Raw genomic sequence first — 13,554 nt, 5'->3', positions numbered from 1 at the left:
TAAGAGTTTGAAAGAAAAGAAAACTTATTTTCTTGTATCAAAATTCTCTACTGGGTGTAGATAGAAGGAAGAGTAACAAGAGGAGCTTGTGAAAACCCTAAGAAGTGTAGCTTTGTGTAGAAGCACTCGTGTTGTAGAAGTGCTAAGTTGGTGAACTAGCACTTGGTAGTTCACTATTGTATCTGGTTGATTGATATAGTAAATTCCTCCCGAAGATAGGAGTAAAGTGGATGTAGGTTGAGTTTGACATAACTACTTAAAAGTTCTCTCTCATTTACTTACTGCCCTCACGTGTACACTTTGCTATGCATGCATAATCTCTGCTCTCACAAATAACTTAGTTACTTAGATACATTTCTATCATATTGCATGAACTGATTACTTAGCTGACACCTCATTTTTTAATATATCACTTTACATACTTTTATTCTGTTGTACCCTCTAAGTTAGATTTATTCTAGTCTAAATTACTTAAAGAGTAATTTTTATTTTTTTTTATAAAGTGATCATTTTCAATTTGCTAGAAAAGTTTATTCAACCCCACACCCTCTAGACTTTTCTCCACCCAATCAAGACCAACATATCTATATATAGAGAGAGTTTTGTTATCAAAGAAAGTTCTTCTATTTGCTGAACTTAAATAGAAAAAGAAGAGAGAAAATAACAAAGTATGGGAGTTAGGTAGAGAAGATGTAAACCCATGCACTCTGGCTTCCGACTACAAATCATCCTCCTATGCATCATCGTGTTCATCTACCTCCGGCTTCACAAAGAACTCGATATAAGCAATACGGCTGGGTTGATGATGGGCAGCAGAATCAGTGTGGGAATGTGAGCTTGCTGGTCTTGCAACTGAAACAAGATGCTGCACTTTTAGCATTCCACCACTGCCAATAGTGAACTTGCTTCCCCGGTTATCTTTCATGACACTGCTAGGTATGTTTGAAGTTGTTGCCTGGAGAAATTTGTACTTGTACCTGTTAAACATCAGGTCAAGATTAATAACCTAATCTGGCAGCATTTTACTTTCGAAATAATTTGCCAAAGGTATGCATAGGAACCTGTGCGAGATACGGTGATCACAATGAAATGCAAAAAGAGTATCGTTGTTCGTGTGGTGCATGAAGTCTATCTGCAAAGCAGATATAGTTGAGTACACTATAAATTGATGAAAGCAAAGGAATTTTCTGTTTCTGAGAGACCCTGCGATAAGTTACCTGTAAGTCGCCATGGCCTTCAGACCTGAAGGTAACAGAGGGAGGGGCTGGTTGTAGGGTTAGCTGAATGCTTGAGCCAGGCCATTCAAGATCATCTATAGCTTCTTTTAGTGCTGCAGACTGTCAATTGAAAGCATTGGTGTGTAAATAATCTTCATGAATAAACAATATATATTCATGATTCTTTACAAGGTAGTATTTGTTCTATACTTTCTCAAACTCTTTCAACCCAAAGAATCAATGCCCCCACTACTAGGGTTCGATCCTGTGACCAACCATTTGGAATGGTAGTAGTTGGCATATACAATTGACTTAATTTCTCAAGCAATTGCAATAAGTTCTCCATTTTTTAAAATGCAACTACAATCTCGAAACAGTGAGCATAGTATCACTCAACAGTCTAAAATAACACTAACACTAAGCACAACATCTTGTAAAGAAAGATTTCAAAGCTGAGATCAAGAAACTAGAGGCTAAAAAATCAATTAGACGAGTTGTCGGGTTCTAGTACAACAGTAAAGTGAGTAAACTATATTTCAGATTGATTCACTCTATTTTCCCTTGGAATTTGCTGGTGTATTTTGTTACACCAATTGTTTAGCTGAGTGCCTTTCTTACGTTGAAACATGTTATTTTCATCAATAAATTGACAACTCAACGACGCTAATGGCCATAAATTCTTTCAGTAAGAGACAATTAGATGGCCAAAGCATTTCCTTCCTTATTCTCACATAGACAGGAACCAGGCTGTGCATAATTGAGAAAGGAAAATTTACCTTGACAGTAAAACTGAGAGGAGTACTTCCTGCAGGTTCAAAGTTGTAGTCCCATGGCATCGTCTCAGGAATCCTTGTCCTGATCTCAGCATAAATGCAGGCTTCAGGTGAATCAACAGATCTAACCATATCCCACCCCAAAAATGAAACAGATAAAAGAAAATGTGTTACAAGTATTTTAAAGATGGATGAAGGTACCCAAAAGTTTAGAAGTTATCAAAGAAATTAACGTTCTTCAAGGGACTTGATGAATCTCCTCTCTAACCAAAAAGGAAGTATAACTGCATCATACAAAATGTGCCTGCAAGTATTACTTGGACTACTATAGAGCCACACATGACCGCATGGAGTACTCTTTCATCAACACTGTCGGATATGGTAGGAGTCTTGCACACATTTGTTATTTAAATATAAATGCAGGTCAAAGAATAGAAGATAAACCCATATAGCACGTTAAAAGATGAAAAACTATATTCATTTACAAGTATTACAAATCACAAGCATGAAATACACCCAATTTTGACACTACTTAGGTATTTGCAACATGTTAATTTAAGTTCCTTCAGATAATAATCCTACTTCTCAGAAGCTACCAAGATCTCAGTTTACAAAAGTACCATGTCCATAGGTGTCAGAACTTTATTCAGCACAAATAATAATTCTAGATTTATTCCATTTACCCGAGTTAATAATTACTTAGGGCATCCATATCCAGATTTTGCAAATCTATAAATAAGGCATTTTCAAGGTTTTTTTCCAGCTTTCTTTTGGCCCTCAAATTCTTCTATTTCCAATGCTACACTTAATAGTTGCCTCTGTATATCTCCCAGCCTATCAGGTGTCGTATTTTCATCTCAAAATCAAAACTATTATAAAGCCTAGTTAACTGAGGAGGAATAAGATAAAGTTGCAGCTAATAGATTTATAAAATTCCAAGTGATATTCAATTAGCAATAATAAAAAATAAAAAATAATAAAAAAATATTTAGCGGACATAGCGTTTTTAAGAAACTTGGAGAATAGGAGATAAAAGCTTACTTGAGAAGAAGCTCCCTGTCAGGCCCGGGATACCGAAGTTCAATGGTAGATTTTCCTGGAACTGAAAATGTATTGAGACAATCAACAAAAAGCCCTAAGCCCACTCCGAATCTCGGCCTCCCTTCAGCACGGAATTCATACTGAGTAAACAACTGCACAAACAGATATCAAATGTTTAAATTAAATGTTAAAGGGAGAAAAAAAATCTAAACAATTGATGAGTAGTATGCGTTTATTTTGATTTTAATTTTGATATACTCTGAATACAACACACCTCGCGTTGCAAATAAACTTTCCCCTGAAGGCACCGGGTTTCCTCGACGATCAACACTATGCCGTGCTCCGACAACTCGACGTCGGCGTCCTAATCGCGAAGAAGATCAGCGAAATTGATTGAATTTGAGGCATTCGAGTAGCGAATTTATGAGTCGTTGAGATCAAACCACGGACCTGGTAGCGCTTCCAACGGACGGAGGTGAGGGCGTCGACAATGCCTTGGACGTTGTCCAGCCGACAGACAAGATAGGGAAAGTTGTCCGTCTCCACCGCCGCCGACGAGCTCATTCTCCCCTTCCGTCTTCTACTTTTCTTTTTCCCGCCAAGATGTGAACCCACCCGGCAAGAAGAACGGCACAAATAGCTTACTTTTGTAGGTAGTATTATAATTTAGAATTCATTTCACTTTTGGTCCCACGATTTTTGTGTTCTTATCATTTTTGGTCCACGATTTTAAAATTTTTAATTTTGGTGCCTAACTTTGTTATTTTTATTAATTTTGGTCATTCCAGTCAAATTGACGATAAAATATTTCCGAATTTTATATTTTAGGGCAAAATCGTCATCCCATAGAAAGATCTTTAATATTTAAACAAAAGAAAAATCATATTAAGAGGAAAAGAAGAATTTGCCAATGATTGAAACTATAAATCTCATAGATCTGTCTGGTTTCTGCCCGTCTTCTCTATTATTCTCATCGACAAACACCTATAGATATGATTTTACAGTGATTTTGTTTAGATATTGAAGATGTTTCCTTGGGATGACGATTTTACCCCTAAAAATATAAAATCCAGAAACATTTCGCTGTCAATTTGGCCTAAAGGACCAAAACTGATAAAAATAACAAAGTTAAGCACCAAAATTAAAAATATTTCAAATTGTGCACCAAAAGTGATAGAATATCAAAAGTCGTGGGACCAAAAGTGAAATTAATTCGATGATTTTATATGTATATTTTGGTGGCTTTTAGTTGGGTAGTTTTATACCTTGCCATAGAATTTTATACACATTATTATGTATGTGTTGGAAAAAATAACATAAAATGTAATTTTAAGTAGCTATTTTGTAGTGTAAATTATGGTTGCAGTAGGCGCTAGTCACTAGACAGCATAGGCGGCTAACTAAAAAAGAAAAAAAAAACACTACATGTGTGTGTCTATATATATATATATATATATATATATATATATATATATATATATATAATTAGGTTCTGGTGGTGCGGTTAGGTTGCTTAGGTGCGGTTTAATCTGGCCCATTCATCTCGCTTAAATCAACGTCCAGGATTACCAAAATTTAAAAAAAAAAAAACGCGGTGGCAATTTTGTAATTTTTGTATTTAGGTCAACATTAATGTGAGCGGTTCTGTGATTAATGTGCGTGAGTTTTGTATATAATATGCGTGAGTCTTGTGCATAAGGTGCGAGTTTTGTGTTTAATGTGCGTGGGGTTGTGCTTAATGTGAGTAGTTAGTAAAACTTAAAGTGTGGACTTTTGTGTTTAAGGTGCGTGAGATTTGTTCTTAATATGAGTGGAGTTTGTGCTTAATTTGTGTAGGGTTTGTGCTTAATATGTGTGAGGTTAGTGATTAATGTCAGTAACTGTTGAAACTTAAAGTCTGTGAGTTAATACTTAAAGTGCATGGGTTTTGTGCTTAATGTGCGTGAGATTGTGCTTAATGTGCGTGAGTTTTGTACTTAATGTGCGTGAGTTTGTGCTTAATGTCAGTAGTTGTTGAAACTTAAGGTCTGTGAGTTAATACTTAAATGCGTGATTTTGTGCTTAATGTGCGTGAGATTGTGCTTAATGTGCGTGGATTTTGTACTTAATGTGTGTGTGTTTGTGCTTAAGATCTAACACTTAAAGGTGCGTGGCTTTCTTCCAGACACGCGTTTTTTTTTTTTTTTAAAAATTTTCATTGATTTGAGCCATTGATCTAGATTTGATCAACGACTCAAATCTAACCGCACAACCGCACGAGAAGCTATACCCGCACATGAACCCTTCCCTATATATATATATATATATATATATATGTCCATGTTGTGGTGCGGTGGTGTTCTCCCATGCAGTCGTGCGAACATATCAGAACCGCAGGATGAGCTGAGATCAAATGGATGAAAATCAATGGAGAAGAAAAAATACGCGTTGGCAATTTCGTAATTTCCAGCATCATGTATATTTCGACGGTGCACTACGTGTTAGTGTATCATACACTTATAAGTATTGTGTGGCGCATTTTTGAATGATACGTGGTGCACTTGATCTATATTGCACCACTCAACAGGGGTGCTCAACCCATTGACAGGTTCAATAGACCCGTTGGTCCAACGGTACTACTCAACGAGTCTATTGAACCCACATCATTTTTTCCCTTTTTGGTAGTGCACCACATAGCAGTATAGCACTCATAATAAACACATCAGCACCTATTGCACCACCGAACTATACATGGTGCATAATAGAGCATCACGTAATACACCACAGAGCACTCACAAGTACATGGTCTACAAAATTAAAAAATAGCCCCTGCATTTTTTCTCCTCTTCATTGATTTCCATTCATCTGCTCATCTTACGATTTTATTATGTTTGTACGACCGCACAGGAGAGAAGCGCTGCATTTGCACCTATATTTATATATATACATGGTGCACAAAATTACTTAAATGTCCCCGCGTTTTTTTCCCTTTGGTTGATTTTCAACCACTTGGTGGTGCACCACAGAGCATCATATAATGCACCATCATACACTAGCACTCAATGCACAATCGAAACATACATGGCTAATAAAATTACAAAATTGCCCCTGCATTTTTTATCCTCTTCATTGATTTCGATTTGTATACTTATCCGACAGTTCTGAAATGTCCGCACGACTGCACGGGAAAGTAGCGCTGCATTTGAACCTATTTCTAAATATATACATAGTGCACAAAATTACTTAAATGTCAATGCATTTTTTCATATTTGATTGGTTTTCTGCCACTTGGTGGTGCACCATAAAGCACTCATAAATTTACCATGCACTAGCACTTAATGCACCACCGAAACATACATGGTCAACAAAATTATAAAGTTATCCCGCATTTCTTCTCCTCTTCATTGATTTCCATCCGACTGCTCATCCTACAATTCTAATATGTCCATACGACTGCACGAGAAAGCATTGCTTGGGAGTGAATCTATGGACTCCTATGCACCGCTGAGATGTGTGATTGGACAGTCGAGATCTAAGTAATGGTGCAGTGGTGCATCCTGTGTGTAATGATGTATATTTACCAGGTCAAAACCATTATAAACCACAAGATCAAGCAAGATCAATGGTGCAGAGTGGTAAACATGTTCACATGTTAACAGAGGTTCTCATTTGAACCTAATTATATATATATATATATATATATATATATATATATATATATATATATATATATATATATATATATATATATATATATATAAGGGATCAAGTGCGAAGCCTTTCCAGGTGAAACGTGCGGATAAATCACAACCTTTGATCTTGCCAAAATCAACCATCCAGAATGAAAAAAATTTTAAAAAAGATGCGATAGCATTATGGTAATTTTGCGTAAGATCACAACTTAAGGTGCGTAAGTTCAAAGATTAAAGTGCGTAAGTTTATAGCTTAAGGTGCGTTAGTTTATGGTTAGATGCTTAAGTTTAAAGTTTAAAGTGCTTAAGTCTAAAACTTAAAGTGTGTAAGTCGATAGCTTAAGGTGCATAAGTTTATAGTCTAAGATGTGTATATTTAAAGCTTAAGGTGCATTATTTTCTAGTTTAAGGTGCATCACTAAATTTATAGCTTTAAGTGTCTAAGTTTAAAGCTTAAGGTGCTTCACTTTTTAATTTAAGGTACATCAATTTTGAAACGCATATGTTTAAAGTTTAAATTGCATTATTTTTTAACTTAAGGAGCATATTTTGCTTAAGGTGCATAAAGTCAAGACACATGTTATTTATACCCTAGCCTCGGGTTTTTATATTCATCTCACAAGACGTACCGAAATTTTAGATGTAATTTACAATATATACATTTTAAGCACTAAATTAGTTAATATGGAAACAGACCGAAAGCAGTTTATAACTTAATTTTGAAGCCAAATAATTGAGTAACAAAATGTAAAAATTTAAAATTAATACTGGGAAGGTACTTCTCTACTTTTGTCCTAATGCTTTGGGTCATGGTAAGATATATTCACTATTTCAAGAAGCAATAAAGTTGGACAAAAAAATGTCTTAACACCAAGCTAAGAGTATAGAAGTAGATATCAAAAGAATAAGCACTACTCAATCTTTCTTGCAAACAACATCTAGTCCCACATTACACAAGCCAACTTCACTTCCACTTGAAGAAAACAAGAGGTAAACTTCAATTCTCACATGTTTTGAGTGTCAATAAAGAAATCTAGTTTTATTGACAGGGAAGAACCTGCCAAGCAAGGAACACACCTTTGGCCCCCACAAAATAACATTTACAATCAAACACAAACCCCCCAACCCGCATAAATAAAGATATTTTTATCAGTCACAATTATCATGTATCATAACTAATATTCCGTGATTGCCAGAACTCCGTTCTGCCATAATGGGTTGCAAACCAACTTCTGTCACAACATTCACAAAGGGTCAGCTTTCATTATCAAGCAGACTTTTTGAATTTAAGTATCTTCTCTTCACGCTGCAAGTAAAATTATCACAATAAGGAGAACGATGCCAAAAATCACCAGGAGTAGACATGCCTGCAATTGCCAAGTCAATAAAGAGTAATTGTTAAAAGGCAACCCGAACAAAGCAGTATATTTATCCAACATAATTGAAGATAAATTGTCCCCTAACACCCATCTAGCATTATTAGAATTCAGAAAAAGAAACTATATTTACTTTTTATCAAAGAAAAAGAGCAACTATGAAATCTACAAGAGAAGCTCCAAGACACTTGGGCCCTATTTGTAAATTTGATCTATTGTTATTTGTGAATTTATAATAACATTCTTACAATTAAAAGAGAGGAACAAAAAATGAGTGTAAAGAGGGTAGAGTGTAGAAAAAAACAGTAAGGGTAAGCTTCACTTCTTCCATGGCAAAGAATGCTAGAATAAATTGTTGGAAGCTAGATTCAAGATTCTAAAATGCTACTTTCAAAAACTTGTCAAAAGCTAGAATAAATTTTTTGAAAAGCTTGCTTACCAGTTACCAAACTACTCTAAAAGCCAAAAGCTAGCTTCTAATAAGCTATAAACTAGCTTTTGGTATTTGCCAAACAAATTCCTAGTCTACATTAAGCATATAACTGAAATCAATTCAATAAAGAAATGCAAACTGTATAGTCAGTCACCAGAGATGAATTTGATCTTTGTGTCTTTGCTGCCTTAGCAAGTTGGGATCTTCCTTGTGCAGTTGCGGCATGAGAATTCTCGATGTTTGATCCAATATCATCTGAAAACAAGAATAATCCCGTATTAGGTAGTTTCACTTTGAGATGGAATACCAAAATAGTAACTGGAAAGTGACTAACCAATCATAGCTCCTTGGTCATGAACAAGAACAGCAAGATCCTTGAAAATCTCATTGACTTCACCAATCTGGTTCTGTATTTCTTGTATCCCTTGCTCTCTTTCCTCTATTATAGCCTCATTGAAGGAAATCTCATTGTCCAAAAGTAAAACCTCTTGTCTGCAGCAAAGGCACATGAAGGAAACACAGAGATTAAAACTTTAATGAAATAAAAAACTTAGATGTACAATAAAAGAAAGCAGCAAAAATAACAATGGCCTCTACTTTTTAGCTTCTCGATATCGCATTTATATGATTCACTTCTTAAATTTTAATGCTGTAAAAACCTAACCACGTGATGAAAAAAGCTCCTATTGGCTGTTAATTATGACCTAGCTTGGAAACAATGGACTTAAGTCATTAAATTACAGTCAAGTGTTTCACAGGAATAGTACACTTCAAATAATGGTGAATTATTAACTTACCAAAAAAACATACCAATTAATTTTTTTAAACTGCACAACCAAAAAATTCCAATAAAACAAGTGCTAAAGAAATGCAAGATTGGTGGCATCCACCCATTGAGCATCAATGTTCTCAATTCCTTATACCAAATATCCCAGTATCCTAGAACCCAAGAAGTAAAGGGCAAGTGTACATAAATTAGCCAGCCAGGTAGCAAAACACTATAATCACTGTGGATCTAGAAAGTAGTGTTAGTTTGAGGTTATGTACACAACTGCACCATCAACATTGGGTGACTACAGTATGCATAAAATCTGATAGAATTATCAAAATAATGGAGGATTTTGAAATAATAACCACTGAAATCACCTATTAGGGAGAGGAACAAGGAAAAAAGAAAATGATGAAAACTGTATAAATAACGAGAGGATTTACCTATACTCTTACAACAAAAGCAAAACCTAGAAGTCCACATATCAAATATACAACAAAAGATATCAAAGCTGCATGCTTTTTAAAAAAGGCTTCAACCATTGTCATGTACACTTCGCCAAAACCAAATAAATTTTCTACAAAACTAATTCTAAAAGCCCTTTGTAATTCATCCTAACTTACTCTGGCAAATAATTGAAACTGGCCAGCATATTTCTCATCTTTGATAAATTTGATGGCCTGAGCAGTGGCATAAAAAGAGGAATATGGTTTGGAGAACTCACCTCCGTGATTCCACAAGCAAAGCTCGTTGCTCTGGAGTCTTGTCTGAATTAACATCTATCTCACTGGCAGTATAACTGTTCACCAAAATTTGATTAATATTAGAAATATGTCAAAAGAAGACAAAAGAGTCAGAGTCAAGAGAGAGAGAGAGAGAGAGAGATACTCTATAACAATAACATGTTGCAGTAAAATTAATTAGTTATTAGTTGCAGCATAAGTTCTTATTTAGTGGAAGAAGCATATTAAAAACGTTACCTAGAAGGAAGGACAGCCTGGGGAACAAAAGGTGTATATGCTGTTTCCCTCTCAGCAGCAAGCCTTTGCGCCTTCTGAAATTCTTTCAAGACAGCTTGAAAATCTTTAGCAAGTTTTGCATCAGTAATTTTCTTGCTAGCCTGAAAGGAAAAAGAAGTTTAGGATAAAAATAAAATAAAAATAAAATAAAATAAAATAAAAAGGAAAAGGAAGAATCAAGAAGAACAGAAAATATTTTTTTCTTGGTACATAGAAGAACAGAAAATATTAACTTTGATTAGAATGTAACTCAATTGTTTCATCTCAAAGGAGTTTGCTGTCCAAATACAGAGTAATTACAAACAAAATTCAGGTAGTAAACTGCACATCCTACTCTCCCATTTTTCTTAAGTGCTCAACAAGTTCATACTTTGGAAGGTACTACATACAAAGATAATGAACGGAGGAGTGAGGAGTGAGCAAATGCAATGGAGAGAGGGAAAGCATTCTTACACTGACTTCACTGCGATGATCTGTTTCACTGGCTTGCTTTAGTTTGGCAGATGTATCTTTCACCAACTGTCCAATATGTAGCCTTGTCTTGTGCCTGCAAGTGAGCACGGTAGGGATAACTATTACGAAATGAAAATTTAGCCATAGATGACTGAGCAAATAACTTTATAGGTAAATAATTAATGATTAAAATGTACTAAGAGAAAGCAACACAAAATCCAAAAAACATGAAAAGTCTTTAGTATCGAGATACGTAACAGTATGCTATATAAAAAACACAAATGCAACAGATGGGATTTCCTAAAACATTAGCTTTAATGAGTTGAAAACTACAGAGAATGTATGTAATTCACACCCAAACAATATGTAGAAGTTGCACTAAGAAGATAATTTCATTGAGCCAAATCATAGCATAATTAGGTTAGACAAACTTTTAACCAGAAAATCAACAGTAAATGTTCAACCTTTCTCATTACAACTACTCAACAATAACATCCCAATTCAATCATTATGTGAATTGGAAGAAGTTGCAACAGAAAAGCAATTGATAAACGTAATCCTAACTTAGTTGAGCATAGAATTACAATGAAAATTATCTAAAAGAAATGCAAAAGATTAAAAAAAGAAGAAGATTTCATACCAAAAACACCAGAGCTAAAATTTAAAATAAAACAAGTAAAACAAAAATTGAGGCGAATTGCGATAGCACTCACAATTTCTCGCGCAGCTCGGGGGTGTCCTTTGGGGTACCTAGGGTATTGACGAGCCTGTGGAAGGTGGAGACGGCGGTGTTGATCTGGAAAATCCCAGAAGCGACGGCCTGAGTGGGGTCTTGTTTGCCATTGGAGTATTCCCGACGAGACCCAATAGGCCGACCCGATTCCAGATCCTGAAAGCTCATCTCCTTGGATGAAATACGTCCTGAAACCCCCGAAAAAGATGCCCCGAACAGACGATCTTTACAGAAGGGAGAATTCAGATTGAATCTTGGACAGAGACGATCGTGAAAACCCTAGAAGAAAAAGAAAATAATAAAAGAAAATTTGGGGGTGTTAGAATTTAGGGCAGGAGGAGAAAAAGGGGCGAAAATTGAGGCAATAATTGATGGAGATGAAGGAGGAGAGAATCAGATTGGAGAAGGAGAGAGAGAGAGAGAGAAAAGAGGGGACGGACAGAATGATTTGGATTGTACGTTGTAGGTAGGGTGGTGGGTCATCCGGCCGCCCGGTCACCGTCTGAACACGTGGCATGCGTTGGTGTTTTGCCATTGACCTTCTTTCTTATGTTTTTTTTAGGGAATCTTGGACTCTTGCAACATTTGCCACCATGTCTTCCTCTAAATCTTTTTTTCTTCCAAAAGACATCAAATCACAATTCCAATCTCCTCTCTCTCGTATGAAAAAATTAATCTTTTCAGCACTTTGCCCCTTAATTAAACCGACCCGGTGGGAATAGAGATTAATCTGAATATAGTACGAGCTTAAAAGTGTTTTCTATAGTTAGAACTTGTTCAGAACACCTCGTGATCTGACCAAAAATCACAATTTCAATCTACAATACGAGTCATATTTGTATTATAAGGGTCCGTTTGCAAAGCAGGAAAATGACTTCTGAAAAATGTTTTCTGGAAAATGAGTCATTTTTCAAAAATCATTTTCCTATCCTGTGTTTAGTTGTATTTTGGAAAATTTGGTGTGTTTAGTTTATTTTCTGGAAAAATGAGTAGAATTGTATGTTTAAACATTTTGGCGGAAAATAACTTCCCCCAAATTTTGGCGGAAGTTATTTTCCGCCAAAATGGCTTCATTTTCCCCAGTTAACGGAAAATGTTTTCCGTTACTGAATTTTCCTGTTGCATCCAAACACTGAAAACTCCAAAAACATTTTCCAGAAGTCATTTTTCGGATTTCCAAACGGACCCTAATAAATGTGGGTTGAAATCTTTATTATGCACCATTTATGATGGTGGTCGAATTTTTTTTGAATATTAACAATAGAAGGTTAGTATCCTTTATTTTTTGAAAATTTGTTGTTTAGACAGAAATTAATACCATTCTTGTAATTCATTTGTATTATATATATAAGAAAATGGATGTGCATTTTTTGTTTTTTTGTTTTTGTTTTTTTTTTTTGTTGAAGACTTAATTTTGAATGTTTAACTCCAAGCAATGCAAGGAACGCAAGCTATGGCCAGAGAATTAATCTGTTGAGAATGGTATTGATGAATTAAAAAAGTGATTGAAGATTTGAGCATCAATATGGCAATGGGGCGAACAGAGTTGGAGAAAGTTAATCTCATAATGAATACAAGTGAAGAAATTCATAAGGCAAATGTTTTGAAAAGAGTTAATACCACAAATAATCCTCGAACTATTGGGTTAGTATTCTTTTTTAGTTAATTTCACCCGAGGTTCTTTATTCACAAATTATGTTGTGGATTAGGGTCCACTTTACAAGGTGGACCCATGTTCAAAACGCGCGTCTGGAATAACGGTGTCGTTAGTGGCACCGTTTCCTCAGCGAATGATATTTTTTTTTTTTCTTTTTTTTTGTGAATATAGAGTTCTTTAATTGTGAATATAAAGTTTTGTAATTGTAAATATAGAGTTCTTTAATTGTGAATATAGAGTTCAAAAATTGTGAATATAGAGTTCCGCAATTGTGAATATTGAGTTCTATAATTTTGTATATTGATATCTAAAATTGTGAATATAGAGTTCAAAAATTATAAATATAGAGGAACGAATTTTTAAGACAAACGGCATGTTAACGACAAGGAAAGAAGCAATTTTTTAAAAATTC

At 35.1% G+C, this 13,554-nt stretch overlaps 2 protein-coding genes across 2 annotated transcripts; both read right to left on the bottom strand.

Annotated features, from left to right (window-relative positions):
- Nucleotides 1-611: 611 nt before the first annotated feature.
- On the bottom strand, nucleotides 612-3,665 carry LOC109185369. Its single transcript, XM_019335364.1, has 7 exons — nucleotides 3,482-3,665; nucleotides 3,306-3,395; nucleotides 3,032-3,183; nucleotides 1,994-2,114; nucleotides 1,218-1,337; nucleotides 1,062-1,132; nucleotides 612-977 (listed from the first exon to the last, which is right to left on the bottom strand). Exons 1-7 carry the CDS (start codon nucleotides 3,593-3,595, stop codon nucleotides 734-736), a joined length of 912 nt encoding a protein of 303 aa, XP_019190909.1. The 5' UTR covers nucleotides 3,596-3,665; the 3' UTR covers nucleotides 612-733.
- A 3,901-nt stretch (nucleotides 3,666-7,566) lies between these two features.
- Nucleotides 7,567-11,926, bottom strand: LOC109185370 (syntaxin-22-like). Its single transcript, XM_019335365.1, has 7 exons — nucleotides 11,466-11,926; nucleotides 10,753-10,846; nucleotides 10,261-10,400; nucleotides 10,005-10,079; nucleotides 8,846-9,003; nucleotides 8,666-8,766; nucleotides 7,567-8,069 (listed from the first exon to the last, which is right to left on the bottom strand). The coding sequence occupies exons 1-7, from the start codon at nucleotides 11,651-11,653 to the stop codon at nucleotides 8,004-8,006; spliced, it is 822 nt and encodes a 273-aa protein (XP_019190910.1). The 5' UTR covers nucleotides 11,654-11,926; the 3' UTR covers nucleotides 7,567-8,003.
- Nucleotides 11,927-13,554: the final 1,628 nt, after the last annotated feature.

The sequence above is a fragment of the Ipomoea nil genome, unplaced genomic scaffold, assembly GCF_001879475.1.
Source record: "Ipomoea nil cultivar Tokyo-kokei standard unplaced genomic scaffold, Asagao_1.1 scaffold1317, whole genome shotgun sequence".
Taxonomy (NCBI): domain Eukaryota; kingdom Viridiplantae; phylum Streptophyta; class Magnoliopsida; order Solanales; family Convolvulaceae; genus Ipomoea; species Ipomoea nil.
The sequence above is the reverse complement of the archived record's forward strand: the minus strand, read 5'-3'. Positions and strand labels throughout refer to the sequence as shown.

Coding starts and splice junctions, on each gene's coding strand:
- LOC109185370 (XM_019335365.1), bottom strand. CDS start 11,653: ATGAGCTTTCAGGATCTGGAATCGGGTCGGCCTATTGGGTCTCGTCGG. Junction 10,080..10,260: donor CAGGCTGTCCTTCCTTCTAG/GTAACGTTTTTA, acceptor TTTGGTGAACAG/TTATACTGCCAGTGAGATAG. Junction 8,070..8,665: donor AAAGATCAAATTCATCTCTG/GTGACTGACTAT, acceptor TGGCAATTGCAG/GCATGTCTACTCCTGGTGAT.
- LOC109185369 (XM_019335364.1), bottom strand. CDS start 3,595: ATGAGCTCGTCGGCGGCGGTGGAGACGGACAACTTTCCCTATCTTGTC. Junction 3,184..3,305: donor AAGTTTATTTGCAACGCGAG/GTGTGTTGTATT, acceptor CTGTTTGTGCAG/TTGTTTACTCAGTATGAATT. Junction 1,338..1,993: donor CTCTCAGTTTTACTGTCAAG/GTAAATTTTCCT, acceptor TTCAATTGACAG/TCTGCAGCACTAAAAGAAGC.